General features: G+C 42.9%; 1 protein-coding gene across 3 annotated transcripts in view; it reads right to left on the reverse strand.

Annotated features, from left to right (window-relative positions):
• Window positions 1-24,312, reverse strand: part of LOC121535497 (follistatin-related protein 5) — a 208,275-nt gene that overhangs the window by 113,287 nt on the left and 70,676 nt on the right. For all 3 annotated transcript variants that reach the window (XM_041842636.2, XM_041842645.2, XM_041842653.2), the window contains exon 4: window positions 5,735-5,986. In XM_041842636.2, the coding sequence (XP_041698570.1) occupies window positions 5,735-5,986 (252 nt within the window). The remainder of the gene's footprint in view (window positions 1-5,734; window positions 5,987-24,312) is intronic.

Genomic DNA, 24,312 nt, shown 5'->3' on the forward strand with positions numbered 1-24,312 from the left:
CTGAGGTCTTACTTCTAAGGTTTTAGGCAGGCAAATCCCGCTGTGTTGTATCACTAGGATTGAAAAGCATAGAGACCTCATTAAGATAGAAGGTCTCCTAGGAAAATAAGCCATGATGGCTTCATGAGCATGTTTTTCTGACGTACAGCAGGCCACCAGGGAACCATCCACAGGGAAGGGTTTTGATGCGAGGCACACTGTGAAGGCCATTGGGATACTGTAGGTTGTGGTTGACAAAAGATGTTTGCTTTCCGCGTAGTCACTGATAATAAATTAAGATGCTGCCCGTTTTGTAAAGGTGATCTGTCATTCACTGTACATAGGAAATGAAGATGTGTCTCTTGTATTCATCATGGACTTATGAATTGTTACATAAAATGTCGCCCCCTAAAAAAAAAGACTTCTTAGCGGAAAACCCAATCATTTATGGTAATTTAAATCAGTGATCCTCCAAAAGTGGAACAGATGTCTTCTATCAGAAGAATCAAAATTGGTTGCTGAATGAAAGATACAGATATTCAAACCAAGATTAAGTACTTGAGATTATTTACTATGATTAAAAATATATATATATATACTTACTATGTATGATAAACGACTTGCAATATGTTAAAGTACTTGACGGACAGGGCTTTTTTGTTAGTTCAGCAAAACAATTTGTTGAGAGATAGTAAAAAAAATCATCATAATTGAGACACTTCATATAAACAGAGAATTCAGTCCATATCACCACAAACTTAGCAACAGGTAACATTGACAGCTGACTGGAGGTTGGCCCAAACTATTCTCAGCGAAGTTTTTGCTGGAGACTATTTATATTTCTAAACAACATTTAACTTTGGATTTTGAAGCGAGATGAAACACTGAAATCTTAATTGATTCCTCTGCATACATATAGTTGAGGTGAAATTGGATTTCTTGAATATCAATAGATGCAGAGAGCACCACGAGTACTAACTCACTGTTAATTTCCCTGGAGGGAAAATCCTATAAAATAAAATACTCAATAACACTGTAGCACATACAGTATGAAAACATGCACTATAAAGGTGATACTCCCCCTATAGACATATGCACATTCCCCCTATAGACAAATGCAAATACACCCATAGCATTTGATTAATAAAACAACCTTACACGGGCGAGACCAAATAACTTAAAGTATTTTGGTTTTATCAAAGTAGTGCATCTTTGTCGCACAGGAAACATGGGACTTTCTCTGCAGTGGCACGTTACCGCAATGCGTGTTTGATTGACTCCATTCCATAGTCACATACAGTATCAAGACGTACATAACCAAATACTCCTTAGGGTATTGTAATTAAGCATATATTACCTTAAGGTATCCTAGGGTAATCTTAAACCTTTGTATTTGTCTTTCTAGGCACACTGAAATCACATTGATATGCTATATCCCTAATCAACATCCAAATAGCCATTGATTAAAGCAATAGGGCTGGTTCTATGACTGAATTCTTTCTCCGGATGAGTGACGTCATTGGTTATCACATGAAAACAACAACACAAACAAAAAATCTGATCCCACTGGTACATGAATGTGACTGAAGCACAGATAGCACTTGGCTGGAATGCCAGGGCCTCATTGTTAATTGTCTACTGTTGTGTCAATTGTCTGCTGCTGAGATTGCCCTGCTTCCATCCACAAAACTTCCCCCTTGGATTGGACAAGCTTTTGTGCGCCACTCATATTTCAATCAGATCCAATCCCGACTCGGTTTCCGAACAGCAGGGGGGGTAGTAGACGGGGATCATACGTTATCCAAAGGCCTAATGAGAACCTTCAGTCAACGTACAGCTGTCATTTTCTATCCTGTCCTTCCTAGGAGATAAGAGTGAGAGAGTGCTGTGCAGATAGAGGCTGTCCATTTCCACATGTACTAATTAAGATGAGACCAACTCAAAAGAATCTAGCAGGTTTTTTGCTGCTAGACATGCCTAAACCCCCTTGTACTAATTGTCCCTCTATCAACTTAATCTGACATTTGCAACTTCACTTAAGTATTTTCGAGGCCTGGATGTCTGTTTCCTGTCTTACTGTGACATTAGCATGGCATTAGTGTGACGTTATCCAAGGCAGCTCTACTGGGTGCATGGTCCATGTCTGCCAGTCACGACAAAAGCAATGTCACCCAAAAAATATTTGCGACATGTGTAGTAGAAATGGAAGATATAGGAGAAATATTATTTTTTGGGGTACTTTTACCCCTTTTTCTCCCCAATTTCCAATTGGTAGTTACAGTCTTGTCCCATCGCTGCAACTCCTGTATGGACAGACTCGGGTGAGGCGAAGGTCGAGAGCCATGCATCCTCCGAAACACGACTCTGGCAAGCCGCACTGCTTCTTGACACACTGCTCGCTTAACCCGGAAGCCAGCCGCACCAATGTGTCGGAGGAAACAGCATGCATGCGCCCGGCCCGCCACAAGGAGTCGCTAGAGCGCGATAGGACAAGTACATCCCGGCCGGACAAACCCTCCCCTAACCCGGACGACGCTGGGCTAATTGTGCGCCGCCATGAGTCTCCCGGTCGCGGCCGGCTGCAACACAGACTGGGATCAAACCCAGGTCTGTAGTGACGTCTCAAGCACCGTGATGCTTAGACCGCTGCGCCACTCGGGAGGCAAGGATAAATATTTGTATCCGATCTACATCATTTTTATCAGTTCGACAGGCGTGGACTTTTCTTTATTGCATCAAATGATGATGGAAATTGTGTTTTTCAAATAAATGATGACTGCCAATGATTGCCTACTGCTTGCAAAATTATTTTTTTCAATAATGTTCCTTTGCAGGACAAGGATTGTCCTGACTTTCAAGAATGCTTGAACTGCTTCGCCTTGCTTTTCTGGTTGGCAGGCAAGTTTCACCAGCCAATTATTTCAGATCTACAGGAGTGCAAGTTTCACCGTGGCACAGACCGGAGCGATACGTTGGCACATGAGAATTATTATAATATGCCAAATATTAGTCAATTATTGCATTCTATCCATGCTGGCTTTTGCAGGCTACCTGAGACATGAAACAGAAACGTGGGAGGGCATACAGGCATTCGCCAATTTATTAATTGTCCATATAGTAATCAGGTATTATACTTTATTTTATAGAAATGGCTGAACCTGAATTCGTCTGCATTTACATTGACACTACCAAAGAGGATTTCTTTTTTGAGTGATATTGAATTGATTGAAAATCACGATTGCACTAAGGAAGTATTTATGCCTATTAACTCAAGGTAAATTGAAATCAGGGTCTGCATAGGCTATAAATAAGTGAATTACATGTTTTATCATATGCGATTTAGGCACATTCAATTTCACCACTAATAACCCCCAATCATAACACGTTATAATTACGTCTGGATTCTAGCTGTAAGCGCCACCACACATTTGCCTGAATTATCTATTTACCACCATTTTCACTGTGACTTTTGTGTCTGCTGCAATGAACAAATCCTCTACAGTCATTTGCCGCCAAGACCTATGCGGGCACTAATGTGGAAGAAAGACAAATGTTGTAAACATTAGAGCTTTGCCCTATCAGAGAAAAGACTAATGGAACAGCAGGAAGTGGCGAGAAGTGCAGTAATACTGCAGTCTCTTTTTAGAGAGAAAAACTAAGCTTTTAAGGGGCCATTAATATTTTAAAAAGGAGAGGGCTCTAATTGGACCAACAGGTCTACGAGCAGTGCCTATGCTGCTCACATCCAATAAGAAATTGATTACAAATCAGTTACAGTAAAAAAAATATTCTGGGCACGGACAAAGAGCAACTAAAAGAAACAATTTACAGGCCGAGATACTTTTTTATTTGGCTCATGTTGGTCTTGTATTGATTCAACCTACGTTGGTCAAATATCACAATCCCACTTATGAATGCTCATTGATTGAGGCTTGATTTTCAGATGGCTAGGATGGAAGGTTGACCAGACAGGACACATGGAGAAGTTAATTAGAGCATCAGACAACCAGGGACAGATCATTGATCCAAATGTCTTTGTTTGATTGGGATGAAAAGGATTGGTACCCTTTGCGTATGCATGTAGACAAGGCCCTACCCTGACTGAATTGCCTCAGACTCATGCATGGGAGGAAAGTGATGAGACTTTCATTACGGAGGGTTTTTATAAGCAGTTCTATGATGGGGTCGTTTGTTCTGCAAATATAAAACCCTCTTTGATTATATTATTCTTCCAATTCAAAACTAATAATTGTGATGGAAAATGGGAAAGACAAGTTTTACATTTACTGTATTACTATTTTCCTGTGTAGCTTATCATGTAGTGTGACAATTGACGTGCAGCAGTTCGCTTGCATAGGAACCATGCAATTGTGCATCCTGCAAAATGAATGGTATATTAAAACTCTGTTTCCCAGAAATCCAGGTCAACCAATGTTTCTCTCATGAATATTATAACAAATCATGTTATGTGTCCCAATTATCGCTCCTTCCTCCAAAAGTGTGCACTTATTTACTTCCCTTCACTGATTTGAAAGGAAATGGCTGGTGTAAGATGGTGGAAACTCCCACTAGTCCTTGCCTCCAATGCTTTTAGATTTGTGGAAAGTAGTGAAAAAGTGCACACTTCAGGAAAAAGGATGATATTACTGAGACCCACCCCATGGTCTACACCCTACATACTCAACTGGCGGACTGTGGACCGGATCCAGACCTAGAACGGGGTCAATACTCAAGCGGGATTCGACCCCTGGAATCATATAAACACTCATAAGACAAAGAAGAATGCATAGAATTGCAGGAAATTAGCTTTAAAACTGCAAATGTTCTCTCCGCCAACAACAGGGGTGTGAACAGTTTGAGGTTGCATGGGTTGCGAGGTGGCGGTTTGTTAGTAAGCCGATAAATTACATTGTCCATCCGTACCATTGCCACCTAGGAAATTTGTCTGACCAGACCTTCTCAAATAGTACTTGAGTACCCCAGGTCTACACCATAACACCTATGAAGCATTAAAGGGGAAAATACAACTTTTTACAACGCATGAAAAGTAATTGGTGTCTTTGTACAATCAATGTTCCAGAGCATCTCAAATTCTCTGGGGAAATCTGAGCATTGGTGTGTACAGTATTACCACCTGCTCATGATATAAAAACAAGCAATGTTTTGCATCAACTGAGAAACTAATAGAGATAGCAGGGTACAAGAAGTAGCTACTGTATGTTGTATCAGGTTCATAAAGTGAGAGATGGCTCCATCACTTTACAAAACCATTATTTCTAACAACAAAAACATTCTGTGTAAGATATGCATTTCTGTGAACTGCAATGAGGCAGGATCTCTGGTTGCTCCTCCGAAGCTCTAGTTTACACTCTTAGAAAAAAAGGTGCTATCTAGAACCTTAAAGGGTTCTTCAGCTGTCCCCATAGGAGAACCCTTTGAATAACCCTTTTTCCTTTTTAGTTGCAGGTAGAACCTTTGGGTTCCATGTAGGACCATTTCTACAGAGGGTTCTATATGGAACCCAAAAGGGTTCTACCTGGAACTAAAAAGGGTTAGCCTGGAACCAAAAAAGGGTTATCCTATGGGGACAAGAGTACAGTGCATAAAGAAGATAAAACTAATCTCCTGCAACTACTTTGCTCCTGCATAAAGGGAACACACAGAAGATCTCTGAACAATGTTGCTTTGACCCCATAATATGATCTTGCGGGTTCCATGACAGCCATTTTATGAAGTTATGAGTGGTAATTCTTACCTTTGTAGAAGCATTCCTCGCTGTGCATGACAGTAATTCTCTGTGCACCCAGACAGGAGGCCCGGTGCAGCTCACAGTGGTTCTGATACAGCTTGTTGTCCGAGCCACACACCGGTTTGTAGTGTGGTTTACAGTGGTCCAGACAGTTGCACTCCCCTTTACCGCTCTCATGGTTGACCACGCAGTGACGCCCCAGGCCACAGTACTTGTGCTCACAAGGACTCTGGAAGCCATTGTTATGGCCCAAAAACCCTGCAAGGAAAACACAAATAAATAAATGTTTAATATCAGAAGAAAATTAGAGTAATAGGACGATAGTTTGTTAGAGTTTGAAAGGTGTTCAAAAGTTGGCTTAAAGTACAGATGTGGGATCTTAATTTGACCAGTTTCTTACCGAGGACAAATAATCCTGCAACAACAGGAAATGTGAAGTATTGTGTGGAATATAATTAATATACATTTTTTGTATGGGTTGATACATTTTTAGTCAGGGCAAATCAAGTCTGACATTTTAAAGTGGACATTTCAAACTTTAGAAGTCTTTTTAAACCTCGAATACACTACAAGTTTGCATTTCCTGCAATAGCATGGTGATCAAATTAAGATCCCATGTTGCTGTAGGTTATACAAGAGTGTAAAAACATTAACATCAGAAACTAGAAAAGTAATAAGACAATAGTCAGAGTGTGAAAAGCTTTTGAAGTTTACTTATAGTAACTGTCTAGGTTTAATATGAATAAATATTATATTCCATGAGGCAAATATTTGTGTTTTATATTATTTTCTACTACTTTTCAGGCAGAGTGAGTTATCGTGTGTTTAACAAGTCAACCTTCACAAGCAGTAAGTATTCTTGACAGGGCAAGGAGCACGATAACCTCTGATCCGTATCAAATATGTTGGGTCTCAAACGACAGGTTGCCCTCTCTTTTCCTTACTTGTTTCAAATGCAATTTTGTACTAATCTCACTCTGTCTGTCTTGAGCTTTCTCTAGCAACATTGTTTCAACTGGGCCCTCACAGTTTCCCGCACCGATGAGCTCAGGACAGACAAAGCTGTGATGAGCTCGGGACGGACACAGCTGATGCATCCCGTATTTCAGCTCCATTTCAGGTGTTCAGACTTTTTTTAAACAAAAAAGGTCAATTTGTCAGCAAGACGCATCAATTAGGCGAATTCAGGCTACAAGAGTGTAGGCCTAATGACAATCGATGAATGTCATTACACTTTTTGGTGTTTTGTAACAGATGTGTCCTTCCATTAATCAAAGGGTGGGTTCACACTTCACAGTGTACTTTTTGGTGTTTTGTAACAGATGTGTCCTTCCATTAATCAAATGGTGGGTTCACACTTCACAGTGCACTTTTTGGTGTTTTGTAACAGATGTGTCCTTCCATTAATCAAATGGTGGGTTCACACTTCACAGTGCACTTTTTGGAGGCTGGAATTATTTTTGGAGTGGACGAATGTGCGTAGGTAGCCTACCTTTTGAAGTGATTTGTTTGACAATCAGATGAAAACATCATGACTGGTTGTGTTCATGCCACATTAAAAGGTAATACATGTTTGCAGTTAAAACACACGCAAGTGTGTGCACAAATAGGAAGTCCCATGAAAAGAATAGGGACATCCGAATATCACGGTATAATTGGCACTGAGACTAATGATGGCCACTGAAATGATATATTGAACTGGGAACATTCACCCAGTAAGGATAATTTATCTGCTGGAGGTCTATTGATGTTGTTTTTGGGTTGTCTATCACCATAATCATTAGGGCACCATTTCACCACATAAGGTAAAAGCATTGTGCATAAAGTAAGAAGAAAAATTAAGATACACAACTTTCTGACTCTAGTGTGAGCGCTGTCCTACTTTATACAAACCCCCCACTATTTTGAAATTGTAATATTTATCAATCCACTGCTGTAGTGAGCTATATAACATGAAATATACATTAGGATGAAAGTATAAACAAGGGGCTGCCATACTCTTCTCTGTAATCATCTTTGAGTCTGAGCTCACCACAGCTTTAGTATTGGCCACTAAATAATGAGTGGTGCATCATGATGGTACGATGCTTCAGTGCCTCAGATGCCTTCTTTACAATTACCAATGCATTTGCCCCACGAGGTGCACATGGTGTTCTACTAAACAAACCCACTATAGAGGAAAATAAAAACACTCTACTCTCATTGGTCGATGAGGCAAACCGTTGGCAGGGACCCTGAATACAATAACAAACAAACCACTCGTAACGAGGCTTTGTCACCCTGGTAGCAACTCCCCGTGGGTGTATTATCCCCTATCTGTCAGGGAGGATTTAAACAATACAAGTGTGTACATTGTGGCCTGATTCGAGCCAATCAATGGCTATGGTTCGCTGTGATTTATTAGTCCCCCTCGGTGCGGCGGCATTATGATTATTCAATGTGACTTTGTGTTGCACAGCAAGGTGCCCAAACGCCACCGACGGGGTCGTAGAAGGGCAGAGGGAGTTGTTTATTGGTATGCACGCCCATTCTCTGGGTGATCCAGTGACATCAAAGACAAATGAATAATTCTGCGCAATGATTTGTTTATTGATGACTAGCCGTTTCAAAGGGAAACGCGTGCGACGGGAGGCAGAGGGAAGGAGTATCCGATTCTGGGTGCTAGTTAGAGTTACTGAATTTCTAATTGTGGCTGGCTTTATCCGATGAAAAAACGATTTTCTTTGGAACTTTCACTTGGAAAATGTTAACGAATTATTCATAACTGTATTGTATAGCAATGAGGATGATTTTCAGAAAGACAGATGGACAGATACAGTTGCATAGATGAATGGCTATATCTAAATGCATGGATAGTTTATAAAGAAACGTCACCGGTCACAGGGAATTGCTTTGATTTGAAGGCATCAACAATAGTGGAAAAGACTGTCAGGTGAACAATATGCTGAACCAGGGAAAAATAAGTAATGCTCACTGTGTCATGAGCCCTCTCACTCCACTGGGTTACCACCTTAAGTTGTTTCCACTCTGCTCACCACTCTCTCTCTACTCAGCCTAACTAGCTCCACCTGTCCCTGCTCTGCTCGGCTCTAATTACTCTGCCAGCTGCGCTGCATTACCCACTAACCTCTCCCAGTATTTATAGCCCTGTCTTTCAGCTCTCCTGTGTCAGATCGTCTGCAAAGCTCTGCAAAGCTCACACCCGGAACCTGTTTGCTCGCGCTTCTGGCTCACCCTGGTTTTGTGACCCCGGACCTGCCTGGTTTTTGGATACTCTTCTGCCTCAGGAGATCCAGACCTGCTTCTGCCATTACGACTCCTGACTACTCTTCAATCCCGGTAACTCTGACCAGCCTTCTGCCTTGCTACTACGTATTTTGGATTTCCCTTGAACTGTACTGCTGCCTGGTTTCATTCCGCCCCGTTGTGTCTGTGTTTCCTCCCCCCAGGACTTCTGGACCACCAACCACCGGCGTCATCGGACGCATCGCTGCCACTGGGGGAGGCACAGACCCAGCACATCGGACGGGATAACCCCTGGAGCCTTCACTCACTCCCTACATCCCTTTCCCCTTAAGTTTAAATAAACTTTCTGGTGTGACGCAATTGTGGTCCTCTTGTCGTCTGTCTGAACCGTGACAGTACGATCTGACCATTATGGACTCAGCGCACACTTCCCCCGACATGGAAACCGAAGAACCTGAGCAACCCACCGCCATGCTACGCCTGGAACACACTGAGAGAGAGCTAGGCCGCATGAGCGGCGACATCACCTCTCTGCTTCAGGCCGGCTACCAACAGCATCAGCAGTTCCAGCAGCACCAGCAGCAGTCCCAGCAGCAGCAACAACAACTCGCCATGATCATTCAACTCCTCACCAACCTGACCCCAGCCAGTCTGCCCACCAGCCCTGCCCCCGAGTTACCTGCCCCGGTCATTGCAGCCGCTGCTCCGGAACCCAAGATTGGAAACCCCGAGCGGTTCAACGGCGATTCTACCCAGGTCCGGCCATTCCTGACTAGCTGCCGACTTCAGTTCTCCTTGCAGCCAAGGACCTTCGCCACGGAGGGGCTAAGGTTGGGTATGCCATCACTCACCTGACGGGCCGAGCTCGACTCTGGGGAACAGCAGAGTTCGAACGTCAAACCCCCGCATGTGCAACCTTCGACCGGTTTGCCGAGGAGATGCTGAAGGTGTTTGACCTGGATTCACCAACCGCAGAGGCGTCTCGTGAACTGTTCAGTATTCGACAAGGCAGACGTACAGTCGCAGACCATTCCATCGACTTCCGAACCCTGGCTAGACGAAGTTCTTGGAACACACCATCGTTGGTGGACGCGTTCTTCCATAGTTTGGCTGACTATATCAAGGACGAGTTGGTCTCCCATGAACTGCCTTCCACTCTTGATGAAGCCATCGCACTGACTGTCAGGATCGACAGAGGGATACAGACCCGTCGTCGTGAGAGGGGGGCGCCAAGGTCCACCTACTACCGGCATTCGGAGAGATCCGACTGGGCTCCTGTCATCTACTGCCACTCACCCAGTTCAGCTTGATCAGTCTGAGCCTATGGAGATTGGGCGAGCCTCTCTCACTCCTGCAGAGCGCCAGCGACGCTTCACCTCAAACCTCTGCCTCTATTGTGGAGGTGATGGACATCGTGTGGTAACCTGCCCTTTAAAGGGCCGAAGCTCACCGGGCATAGGGGGAGTCCGGTTGAGTTCAATGACCATCCAGTCCTCCGACCGCAAACCCCCTGCTGCAAGTTCACCTCCGCCTCCCTGACTCAACTCACACCCTGGCTGCTCTGGTGGATTCTGGCGCCGAAGCCAACATAATGGACATCAAGCTGGCACGCCAACTGGGACTGGAGAACCTCCGTTTGACACCTCCTATTCCTGCCCGCTCGGCTTCCTGTCCTGTGCCTGATCCTGTCTCGGGACCTGTCCCATCTCCCGACCACGGCCCTCCGGCTTCCTCCGAGGATGAGGACGTTCGCTCGGACCGTTCGGAGGAGTTCTAGCCCTCCTCCGGCTCCCCTCCTCCCGCCCGGCGTGGTGTTGCTCTTGGGACTTCTGGGGCCGTCCCTTGGGGGGGGGGTTCTGTCATGAGCCCTCTCACTCCACTGGGTTACCACCTTAAGTTGTTTCCACTCTGCTCACCACTCTCTCTCTACTCAGCCTAACTAGCTCCACCTGTCCCTGCTCTGCTCGGCTCTAATTACTCTGCCAGCTGCGCTGCATTACCCACTAACCTCTCCCAGTATTTATAGCCCTGTCTTTCAGCTCTCCTGTGTCAGATCGTCTGCAAAGCTCTGCAAAGCTCACACCCGGAACCTGTTTGCTCGCGCTTCTGGCTCACCCTGGTTTTGTGACCCCCGGACCTGCCTGGTTTTTGGATACTCTTCTGCCTCAGGAGATCCAGACCTGCTTCTGCCATTACGACTCCTGACTACTCTTCAATCCCGGTAACTCTGACCAGCCTTCTGCCTTGCTACTACGTATTTTGGATTTCCCTTGAACTGTACTGCTGCCTGGTTTCATTCCGCCCCGTTGTGTCTGTGTTTCCTCCCCCCCCCCCAGGACTTCTGGACCACCAACCACCGGCGTCATCGGACGCATCGCTGCCACTGGGGGGAGGCACAGACCCAGCACATCGGACGGGATAACCCCTGGAGCCTTCACTCACTCCCTACATCCCTTTCCCCTTAAGTTTAAATAAACTTTCTGGTGTGACGCAATTGTGGTCCTCTTGTCGTCTGTCTGAACCGTGACACACTGGGATACAGTGGGTGCCAGATTTATTCAGCCCATGTGCTCAGTCTGATGGTCTAGTAAGCATTTCACTGTTAGTCTACACCTGTTGTTTATGAAGCATGTGACAAATAAATTAAAAGTTGATTTGAACATATGTTGACCCGTGTACATCGTTTGAAGGGCAACGCCCTTCTGTGTATTCATAATGAGATGCAGATCATGTTTAACTCTAAAGAGTTACATGGACTCAGCAGACATGACCAGAATGACATTGCAGGGGTTCAAACACGAAAGCATTTAGGATGGAAAACTCAATAACGTCCCTGTGCACCACTCCTTGCATCATACTCTGCTAAATCATTATGATGCATAAATATCTAGTGCCTTGTGGCTACCAGAAGCATTTACCTCTTCGGTATGCGCCATCTTACTCTCTTTGTGATGCATTTCTGAATCTGAAGCCTTCAAACCCATTACAAAGCTGAATCTAACTGAATCGCTCCCATTCACATTCATAAGCATGCCCCCAAAGTATGTTATTCACGGCACTCTCTCAGATATACAATGCGTCTTTTTTCGAACAATATCCCATTTGCCATCTCCATTTGTTCCATAAACCCAGGATGCAAGTCCCGGCCCATCTGATGTTTTCCGTAACAGCGGCTCTGAGTCCTTGGGGAAAGTCGGGAGTGTAGTAAACAACAGTTTGGAAGCTCTCAGATCATCTCAGCTCATCTCACCGTGGTGAGTTAAGATGCCCCAGAGGACCCACGCGCGAGAACAAGATGATGCAAGTCTGAATAAACAGCACACTAAGCAATGCAAAAACTTTACATGACACGACACACAACACGACTCACTCGCTACACGTCGTCCTGCTTGGATTTGTTCCTTGAAAGTCGCACCAGTAACATATTGTGTTACCACAAGCGACATATGTAGAAAGTGGGTAAAACAGGAAAGGTGTCTGCACTCGAGAAAAAGCATTAACATGAACCTTTACGCTAGCAGGAAAGACTATGTATTTTTACTAGCATACCTGTTGTCATAGAAACAAAGAGTAATATATTCACGGTGGCAGGCCCGCGTCATTTAACCTGCTAGATCTCAATCCCTAACAACTGTAATTAATTCCTCCACATTGTCTAAATTAAAACCTGAAAAGATTGGCTTTGGCAGAAAAGAGAAACATGATTAGTTCTCGCCAGTGTGTGTCATCATTAATCATTTGTGGCATTTTTGTATTGAGAAAGACTTTAACATTAAGAATATTAATAAATACCTAGAAAGGACACCTACTCAGAAATCACAAGAAGGTTGTCAACTGTATTCTTACACCACTGCATTGCAGAGCATATGACTACAGGGGAAAACTAGGTAGACAGCTTCCATGTCACATTATCTCTTTTAGCCGCCAGCTATTTCAAAGGGGCAATTCAGTTGAAGAGCATTGTTCAAGGGTTTGAACTGAGTTAGCATCTCTTAACACTGGACAATTTCCTCAGTGAACATATTGCAATGTTCATTCTACTGTGTTGTGTACGAGGGGACTGAAAATTAATTTACCAAAACAAATATATGTTTGTACAATATCGAGTTCCACAATATGGAAGGGGGTGGTCGGGAAGATGGAGAAATACAGTACATGAATAGACATATATGAATGAATTCATGTTGAGCGTGGGTTTACCTGCAGTATGTAATTGTACAACTGTACAATTACATACCGAATGGAAAGAAATTGACAATTATAGTGAATTTCTATTTCTGAAAGCTCTAGGATCAAGAGATAATTGGTTTGATTATACAAAATGGTAGGATAAACACAGTGCTAAAAGCATGTATTCCCATTGTTACTAAAAGCATGTGTAGGCACAGACTTGCTCTGAGCTGAGTGACGCCCAACCGTTAAAACATTGTTCAATATAGGTGCCTCATGAAATATTTGGAACGATTTAAAAAACCTACACGCTTAAAAGTTTTGCTACTGTTATGACGGATTTATTCTTCATTTAAATTCTTCATTTAAAATAGTGTGATGCATCTGTCCAAATCCTCAATGACTTGGACAGGCCTATACCTTTTTATGGGAGACAGATTCCCAAATGTTTTAACGCTGTTTCTCTGCCAACACAACATTGCTAGGAATGCATCCAGTAGGCAGTCACGATGTCACATTGGAGGTGATCAGAGGGTTGTTACAAGGTTGTCGCTCAACATTTTTCAATAGTACCGATGTTGGACAAAGTTGTAGCCTATGAAGTTGCTGAAATGTTGTGTTGGCACCGAAGCTTATGCTTTGAAAAAGTTTTTGTAAAGTCCATCTCATCACAACCTACACTACAGTAATTGCAACATTGTGACAATTTCTTGTGCTTTTTGGTGTTACATAAACAACTCATGAAAATGTTTAATAAGGGACTTTTTAAGGCGTAAAAGCGTTTGCCACCATTTAAACAGGCTCAAAAACGTTTAAAACATTGATGTCCCCCTTCCACGTAAATGACCCCATCACACAGGCCTTCGGTTCATCTCAATGTAGCTCACAAGTGAAGCCTGAACAGAAACAGGGTGTCAAGGGAGATAGCTAAGTATTCAACAGGAAAGTACTGCTGCCGGCACAACAAGCTAAACCTATCAAAGCGTGCTCAGCCAATCGATTGGCTGCAAGTGAGCGTTAGTCCCCTGTTCTAGACCGAAGCACACGATTGGGCATGTAAAGGTGCTGTTTGTACGATCCAACTGCACGTTCACTCATCCAGGATTGAACTTTCCATCCCATTACTCTCTTTGGTCTGATCAGTCAATAAGGGCCCATGCTTTTCTCTCAGTTTGTCCGTATTAGAATGCATCCCTCATACCATGTCAGTAAATGGGTCTATTTGTCAGAGCGTGCCATGCTTGACTAACTGTTAACCCCTAACACTACTCCCAGTGTTAATTCACATAACATTAAGTTGTCTTGCAGGTGGCAGCTAGCCACAGCGTGTGTTTGGTGAAATAAGATATCTTGGGGAGTTTTGGTACAGTTGTTACTTTTGGCTTTTTGACCGCTGATTTTTTGGTCAAAGGGGACAGAAACAGATGTCCCAGTAATGTGTTCATATTATGATGTGGAATTAGTTAATTTGAGGATGGATTTTATTTGTTCTATTAGAACAGCTTTTTAATAGTGTGTGAAAAGAACACAAGAACATGCTGCATGTCACATTGTGTGTGTGTGTGTGTGTGTGTGTGTGTCTGTGAGTCGGTGTGTTCTTTAGAATCTTAGTAACAGCAACTATTGAATCTGAAACAGGGGAATTACCATCAGAACCCAAAATGAATCAATCAAAGATTCTCCCGCTTCTATAAAGAACTGTACACCTCTGATTGTAAATCCAAACCAGTCCTTTTTAAAAGAATGAAGACCTCCTCTTTTCTCAAGAGGAAGCCACCTTGCTGGGAGCCTAAATCTCTCTCAATGAACTCAAAAGGGCATTGTATAGCATAAATAAAGGCAAAAAACCTGGATGGGACGGTATCATTTTTGAATCAATTAGGTCCACTATTGCTCGAAATGATTAATACAGCTGTTCACGAAAGTTAATTAGGGAGATATGTGAATACAGCACTAATTTCGCTTTTATTAAAAAAAGGTAAGGATGCCAACCAGTATTCTCACCATCTCCCCCTACCTTTGATAAACACGGATATGAAACAGTTTTCTAAAATATTGTTGTCTCAAATCTTACTTACCCAAATTGGTCCACGCGGACCAAAGCGGGTTTGTTAAAAAGCGTTTATCCTCGGATAACCTCCGTCGACTATTACATATATTAGATGCTTCATCAGAAACAGCTCCTTGGGCTGTATTATCTCTCGATGCAGAAAAAGCCTTTTGATAGACTAGAATGGTCATATCACTGGTCTGTCTTGGAACATATGGGAATTGGCTCCAATTTCATTAATATGATTAAAATACTATGATTAAAATACTATATGCCAATCCCTCAGCCATAAAAAGCAATATCTGCTCTGCTCCATTCAGAATAATTAGAAGCAGCAGACAAGGTGATCCAATTTCGCCTTTGCTATTCTTATTATCCATTGAATCCCTGGCACAGGCAATTCGTCAATCTAAGGAAATAACACCAATTTCCCTCAAATCTACTGATCACTTCATCTCATTATACGCAGACAATATTTTACTGTATCTAGACAATGTATCTCAATCGCTCTCAAACGCATTAAAGATCATACATAAATTCAGATAAATTAATCTAACCAAATCAGCCCTACTGCCTCTCAAGACCCTAATGGAGGACTCCATCTCCAATCTTTTCCCATTTTAAATATTTGGGAGTAGCTAAAGTTCCTTCCTTAGATAAAACCATTGCCGGAAATGTTAACAGAACGCTCAAATCAATTCAATCCAAAGTCAGTTGATGAAATAATATCCCAATTGCTTTAACCGCCAGAATATCTATTGTCAAAATGAATATATTGCCACGGCTGAATTTCTTTATTTCAATGCTTCCCATGGCTTACCCTTCTGGCTATAGGGATAAAATTCATAGTGTGGTTTAAACATTTATATGGCAAGGTAAATGATCCCGGATTAATTTATATAAATTAACACATTTACAAAGAGGGAAAGAATACTTTAAATTGTATTTCCAGGCACTAGCATTTTGCCCCATCCTAAATTGGTTTAGATAAGATTATTCTGCCCCCTGGCTGAGTATAGAGAGAAATATGGTGTCTCCTATTGTCTTTGAAGAGGTGACATTCACTGATAAATCCCTTAAACGATGTAAACTCCACTTTGGTCCTATTATTGCTCACACAATATCTATTTGCTGCAAAATTGAAAAACAATGGAATGAAAATGGCATGCCCATACTCCAATATTTCACAATAATGCGAGGTCGGATGGTGGCCTTTTGCATCCCCCCAATGTTCCAAATGTGGAATCTGTATCCTTAGTGATATCATGGACAGTAATGGTTTGAGAACATTCCAAGATTTGAACGATACATACACATTACCAGGCAACTCCTTTTTTCTATATTTTTCTATGCTGGCCTATGGAGTTCCTTGGGAAACTCAACTACTGAACCATCCAATGATGGGCTCCCAAAAGAACTGATCTCTATAATATATAAACAACTTTTGGAAAGCTCATATTCTGAGCTAGCCATTAAAGAAGTACGGTCCACAGATCTAATTGAATCTGAACAACCCTTTAACTGGAACAGAATATGGAAAAATATGACCTTGGCATCCTGTAATCCGAACCATCAATTTATACATTTTAAGTTTGTTCACAGTCTGTATTTAACACCTAGGAAATGTTTTATGATGAAATAGGCCCCAACTGTTCACTGTGTCCCCTAAATCAGGTAGGCACATTCCTTCATATGATGTGGGAGTGTCCTGCAGTTAAATGCTTCTGGGGCAAAGTTACAAAATTAAATTTGAAGCATATTAATTAAAATATTCAATGCTTTGCATCTATTATGTTACTTCATGATGATAGGCCCTTGAATCTTGAATACAAACCAATTGTTTATATTTATTAAGACTTTTGTTATTTTCTTTGCTTTCAGGCCCACGGGAAGGGGTAGTACGGGTGGGGGTGGGGGTGGGGGGTGGGTGTCTCTGGTCATTGTGGGAGAGGGCGGGGGAGATTGGGGTGGGGGGATAAAAGTTCACAAAAAAATAAGCTTAGTATTAAACTTGAAGCTTTTCCTCTGTCATAAACTCAGCATATCTGATTACTGGTTAGAGCAGTGTTGTCTGGAAATAGGGCACATAGAAGACATGAGTGTCAAGTTGATGACACCCTTCACAAGACTCTGAAGCCACGTCAAGCAAAAAACTAACAGAAATGATTGACAGAGGTGGGTTTGAAAAGGCAAATTATCCTTGGGTGGTAACTGTTTCTTATTGGATCAAAACATTTCCATAACCATTGACTTGAATGGAAAAAAACGGAAGGTCAATGAAATATGTATCTATTCAAAAAGCCTTAGAGGCGACCTAAGAAAGAGTGAGCGCCTGCAATGTTGTCTGACACTCTGTCCAAATGACACAGAGTGTGCTGCAGATATGATGCGCACCAAGCCAATCCCGTCATTCATTATTTAAAATAAAAAAACTTTAGTGTTCTATCCGCTGCACTTTGCTTTGAGATGGGCAAGGATATAGCCATTAAGATAGGAAGATAAAAGGAGATGAACTTGAAAAAGTGATGGTTACTTATTTATTTATCCCTAGATATCTCTGTACAGTAAGTAGCAGGATGTAGAACCAAGTGCCCTTATGGTTGTCTGCATCCTCACTGCCCCAAGTCAAAAGCATTGTGAATGCATAAATTATCAGAATTGCCCAAGGAATATTACTTTGTTTAACACAATAGGGTCTTATTTTTGAGGGAAACATCCCATGTGTCTCGGAAAAAATGGGTCATAGAATGACTACTGATCAGATGAAAGCGAGAGACTGGGGCTATACAACCAGGAACATGTGTTCCAACTCTTTGTCATTCGGATCTTTGTATTTATGCTCAGCAGGCCCCTTATAATAATAATAAAAAATGAGCATAGGAGCATAATTGGGGGGTAACTCAAGGAGTTACAGACCTAAGAGCATTATTAATCTCTCGAGAGGCAAGATCGTTGCACATCTCCCTACTTTAATTTCACCACAACACACTGGCTTAGATACTTGCACTGCTGTCTTCGTTGCGATTCTAATCAAACTTTGAAGAGAGCAAAGTGAGATATTTCCTCTTGAGGAATGCTTATGAATAGACTTTAGACTAAACCACTTTCGAATTACGGGAACTTGATTCTCGCCCTCTCAGCCACTGAGTTGTGTAGCTAAGTGTAGCTACTTAAGAACTCATTTTAAAGCTTGAATCCTGATCCACTCTTGGTGCCCATATAAATAATGCATTTATGGGGGAATCTTGGCCAAAAGCTAGGGCCGTCCTTCAAGATAATGCTACCTCTACCATTACAGTGTTGACCTTCAGTGGGGGGAGGGGGGAATAGACCTTTATCACCAGTCCATCCTCATGGCCTCCATTGTAATTAGTCCTACCACAGGTCTTTGTTAATCACTGAGAGTAATGATAGTGAATAATGAATCACAATTGGATTTGTTTCACTTCGTTTAATACCATATATCCTTCGCCTAACGTCGTTGGCCAAAAATGTACAGTCGTGGTCAAAAGTTTTGAGAATGACACAAATATTAATTTTCATAAAGTCTGCTGCCTCAGTTTTGATGATGAATAAAAACAATGAGTAAAAATAATATGGCTATATAAAGGGAGTACCAGTACAGAGTCGAAGTGCAGTGGTACGAGGTAATTGAGGTAGCTACAGTGAGGGAAAAAAGTGTTTGATCCCCTGCTGATTTTGTACCTTTGCCCACTGACAAAGAAATTATCAGTCTATAATTTTAATGGTAGGTTTATTTGAACAGTGAGATACAGAATAACAACAACAAAATCCAGAAAAACGCATGTGCATTTTAATGAGGGAAATAAGTATTTTTACCCCCTCTCAATCAGAATGATTTCTGGCTCTCAGGTGTCTTTTATACAGGTAACGAGCTGAGATTAGGAGCACACTGTTAAAGGGAGTGCTCCTAATCTCAGCTTGTTACGTGTATAAAAAACACCTGTCCACAGAAGCAATCAATCAATCAGATTCCAAACTCTCCACCATGGCCAAGACCAAAGAGCTCTCCAAGGATGTCAGGGACAAGATTGTAGACCTACACAAGGCTGGAATGAGCTACAAGACAATCACCAAGCAGCTTGGTGAGAAGGTGACAACAGTTGGTGCGATTATTCGCAAATGGAAGAAACACAAAATAACTGTCAAACTCCCTCTGCCTGGGGCTCCATGCAAGATCTCACCTCGTGGAGTTGCAATGATCAAGAGAACGGTGAGGAATCAGCCAAGAACTACACGGGAGGATCTTGTCAATGATCTCAAAGCAGCTGGGACCATAGTCACCAAGAAAACAATTGGTAACACACTATGCCGTGAAGGACTGCAATCCTGCATCGCCTGCAAGGTCCCCCTGCTCAAGAAAGCACATATACAGGCCCGTCTGAAGTTTGCCAATGAACATCTGAATGATTCAGAGGAGAACTGGGTGAAAGTGTTGTGGTCAGATGAGACCAAAATCGAGCTCTTTGGCATCAACTCAACTCGCTGTGTTTGGAGGAGGAGGAATGCTGCCTATGACCCCAAGAACACCATCCCCACCGTCAAATATGGAGGTGGAAACATTATGCTTTAGGGGTGTTTTTCTGCTAAGGGGACAGGACAACTTCACCGCATCAAAGGGACGATGGATAGGGCCATGTACCATCAAATATTGGGTGAGAACCTCCTTCCCTCAGCCAGGGCATTGAAAATGGGTCGTGGATGGGTATTCCAGCATGACAATGTCCCAAAACACACGGCCAAGGCAACAAAGGAGTGGCTCAAGAAGAAGCACATTAAGGTCCTGGAGTGGCCTAGCCAGTCTCCAGACCTTAATCCCATAGAAAATCTGTGGAGGGAGCTGAAGGTTCGAGTTGCCAAATGTCAGCCTCGAAACCTTAATGACTTGGAGAAGATCTGCAAAGAGGAGTGGGACAAAATCCCTCCTGAGATGTGTGCAAACCTGGTGGCCAACTACAAGAAACGTCTGACCTCTGTGATTGCCAACAAGGGTTTTGCCACCAAGTACTAAGTCATGTTTTGCAGAGGGGTCAAATACTTATTTCCCTCATTAAAATGCAAATCAATTTATACATTTTTTGACATTTTTTACATTTCTTTGTTGTTATTCGGTCTCTCACTGTTCAAATAAACCTACAATTAAAATTATAGACTGATCATGTCTTTGTCAGTGGCTAAACGTACAAAATCAGCAGGGGATCAAATACTTTTTTCCCTCACTGTATGTAATGTGCATATAGGTAGGGGTAAAGTGACTAGGCAACAGGATAGATAATAGACAGTAGCAGCAGCGTATGTGATGAGTGTGTGTACATGTGTATATTTATTTTACCCTTATTTTACCAGGTAAGTTGACTGAGAACACATTCTCATTTACAGCAACAACCTGGGGAAAAGTTACAGGGGAGATGAATGAGCCAATTGGAAGCTGGGGATGATTAGGTGACCATGATGGTATGAGGGCCAGATTGGGAATTTTGTCAGGACACTGGGGTTACCCTACTCTTACGACATGGGATCTTAAGTGACTACAGAGAGTCAGGACACCCATTTAACGTCCCATCCGAAAGACGGCACCCTACACAGGGCAATGTCCCCAATCTCTGACCTGGGGCATTAGGATATTTTTTTAGACCAGAGGAAAGAGTGCCTCCTACTGGCCCTCCAACACCACTTCAAGCAGCATCTGGTCTTCCATCCAAGGACCAACCCTGCTTAGCTTCAGAGATCTGTATGTGTGTTGGGGTGTCAGTGTAAGTATGTGTGAGTTTGTGGGTAGATTCCTGTGTGTGTGTATAGAGTCAGTGCAAGAGAGTTTGTGCAAAAAAGTGTAAATGCTGGTAGTCAAAGTAGCCATTTAATTAGCTAAATAGCAGTCTTGTTTAGAAGTGTTACAGTGGCTTGCGCAAGTATTCACCCCCCTTGGCATTTTGTTGCCTTACAACCTGGAGCCTGGATTTTTTGGGGGTTTGTATCATTTGATTTACACAACATGCCTACCACTTTGAAGATGCAAAATATTTTTTATTGTGAAACAAACAAGAAATAAGACAAAAAAACAGAAAACTTGAGCGTGCATAACAATTCACCCCCCAAAGTCAATACTTGGTGTACAGCAATCTTTAAGTCATACCACATATTCTCAATTGGATTGAGGTCTGGGCTTTGACTAGGCCATTCCAATACATTTAAATGTTTCCCCTTAAACCACTCAAGTGTTGCTTTAGCAGTATGTCCTGCTGGAAGGTGAACCTCCGTCCCAGTCTCAAATCTCTGGAATTTAGCACCATCCATCATTCCTTCAATGCTGACCAGTTTCCCAGTCCCTGCCGATGAAAAACATCCCCACAGCAGGGCACAGTGTTCTTGGGGTGATGAGAGGTGTTGGGTTTGCGCCAGACATAGCGTTTTCCTTAATGGCCAAAAAGCTCAATTTTAGGCTCATCTGACCAGAGTACCTTTTACAGCTGCAAGTCTCTTGGGGTATGTTTCTATAAGCTTGGCCTTGAAGAATGGGCAAAAATGCTCCAGCTCCTTCAAGTTGGATGGGTTCTGCTGGTGTACAGCAATCTTTAAGTCATACCATGAAATAGTATATATATATATATATATATATATATATATATATATATATATATATATATATATATATATATATATATATATACACTGCTCAAAAAAATAAAGGGAACACTTAAACAACACATCCTAGATCTCAATGAATGAAATAATCTTATTAAATACTTTTTTCTTTACATAGTTGAATGTGCTGACAACAAAATCACACAAAAATGATCAATGGAAATCAAATGTATCAACCCATGGAGGTCTGGATTTGGAGTCACCCTCAAAATTAAGTGGAAAACCACACTACAGGCTGATCCAACTTTGATGTAATGTCCTTAAAACAAGTCAAAATGAGGCTCAGTAGTGTGTGTGGCCTCCACGTGCCTGTATGACCTCCCTACAATGCCTGGGCATGCTCCTGATGAGGTGGCGGATGGTCTCCTGAGGGATCTCCTCCCAGACCTGGACTAAAGCATCCGCCAACTCCTGGACAGTCTGTGGTGCAACGTGGCATTGGTGGATGGAGCAAGACATGATGTCCCATATGTGCTCAATTGGATTCAGGTCTGGGGAATGGGCGGGCCAGTCCATAGCATCAATGCCTTCCTCTTGCAGGAACTGCTGACACACTCCAGCCACATGAGGTCTAGCATTGTCTTGCATTAGGAGGAACCCAGGGCCAACCGCACCAGCATATGGTCTCACAAGGGGTCTGAGGATCTCATCTCGGTACCTAATTGCAGTCAGGCTACCTCTGGCGAGCACATGGAGGGCTGTGCGGACCGCCCCCAAAGAAATGCCACCCCACACCATGACTGACCCACCACCAAACCGATCATGCTGGAGGATGTTGCAGGCAGCAGAACATTCTCCACGGCGTCTCCAGACTCTGTCACGTCTGTCACATGTGCTCAGTGTGAACATGCTTTCATCTGTGAAGAGCACAGGGCGCCAGTGGCGAATTTGCCAATCTTGGTGTTCTCTGGCAAATGCCAAACGTCCTGCACGGTGTTGGGCTGTAAGCACAACCCCCACCTGTGGACGTCGGGCCCTCATACCACCCTCATGGAGTCTGTTTCTGACCGTTTGAGCAGACACATGCACATTTGTGGCCTTCTGGAGGTCATTTTGCAGGGCTCTGGCAGTGCTCCTCCTGCTCCTCCTTTCACAAAGGCGGAGGTAGCGGTCCTGCTGCTGGGTTGTTGCCCTCCTACGGCCTCCTCCATGTCTCCTGATGTACTGGCCTGTCTCCTGGTAGCGCCTCCATGCTCTGGACACTACGCTGACAGACACAGCAAACCTTCTTGCCACAGCTCGCATTGATGTGCCATCCTGGATGAGCTGCACTACCTGAGCCACTTGTGTGGGTTGTAGACTCCGTCTCATGCTACCACTAGAGTGAAAGCACCACCAGCATTCAAAAGTGACCAAAACATCAGCCAGGAAGCATAGGAACTGAGAAGTGGTCTGTGGTCACCACCTGCAGAACCACTTCTTTATTGGGGGTGCTAATTTGCTAATTGCCTATAATTTCCACCTGTTGTCTATTCCATTTGCACAACAGCATGTGACATTTATTGTCAATCAGTGTTGCTTCCTAAGTGGACAGTTTGATTTCACAGAAGTGTGATTGACTTGGAGTTACATTGTGTTGATTAAGTGTTCCCTTTATTTTTTTGAGCAGTGTATATGTATATATAAAACATATATTTATATATATTTTTTAAATTATGCACTCACTAACTGTAAGTTGCTCTATAGCATCTGCTATATGACTAAAATGTCAAATGTAATACCACAGATTCTCAATTGGATTGAGGTCTGGGCTTTGACTAGGCCATTCCAAGACATTTAAATGTTTCCCTTTAAACCACTCAAGTGTTGCTTTAGCAGTATGCGTAGGGTCATTGTCCTGCTGGAAGGTGAACCTCCGTCCCAGTCTCAAATCTCTGGAAGACTGAAACAGGTTTCACTCAAGAATTTCCCTGTATTTAGCGCCATTCATCATTCCTTCAATTCTGACCAGTTTCTCAGTCTCTGCCGATGAAAAACATCCCCACAGCATGATGCTGCCACCATCATGCTTCACTGTGGGGATGGTGTCCTCGGGGTGATGAGCGGTTTCGGTTTGCACCAGACATAGCGTTTTCCTTGATGGCCAAAAAGCTCATGGTTCATCTGACCAGAGTACCTTCTTACATATGTTTGGGGAGTCTCCCACATGCCTTTTGGCGAACACCAAACGTGTTTGCTTATTTTTTTCTTCAAGCAATGGCTTTTTTCTGGCCACTCTTCCATAAAGCCCAGCTCTGTGGAGTGCACAGCTTAAAGTGGTCCTATGGACAGATACTCCATTCTCCGCTGTGGAGCTTTGCAGCTCCTTCAGGGTTATCTTTGGTCTCTTTGTTGCCTCTCTGATTAATACCCTCCTTGCCTGGTCCGTGAGTTTTGGTTGGTGGCCCTCTCTTGGCAGGTTTGTTGTGGTGCCATATTCTTTCAATTTTTTAATAATGAATTTAATGGTGCTACG

This window comes from Coregonus clupeaformis, chromosome 2, assembly GCF_020615455.1.
Source record: "Coregonus clupeaformis isolate EN_2021a chromosome 2, ASM2061545v1, whole genome shotgun sequence".
Classification (NCBI taxonomy): domain Eukaryota; kingdom Metazoa; phylum Chordata; class Actinopteri; order Salmoniformes; family Salmonidae; genus Coregonus; species Coregonus clupeaformis.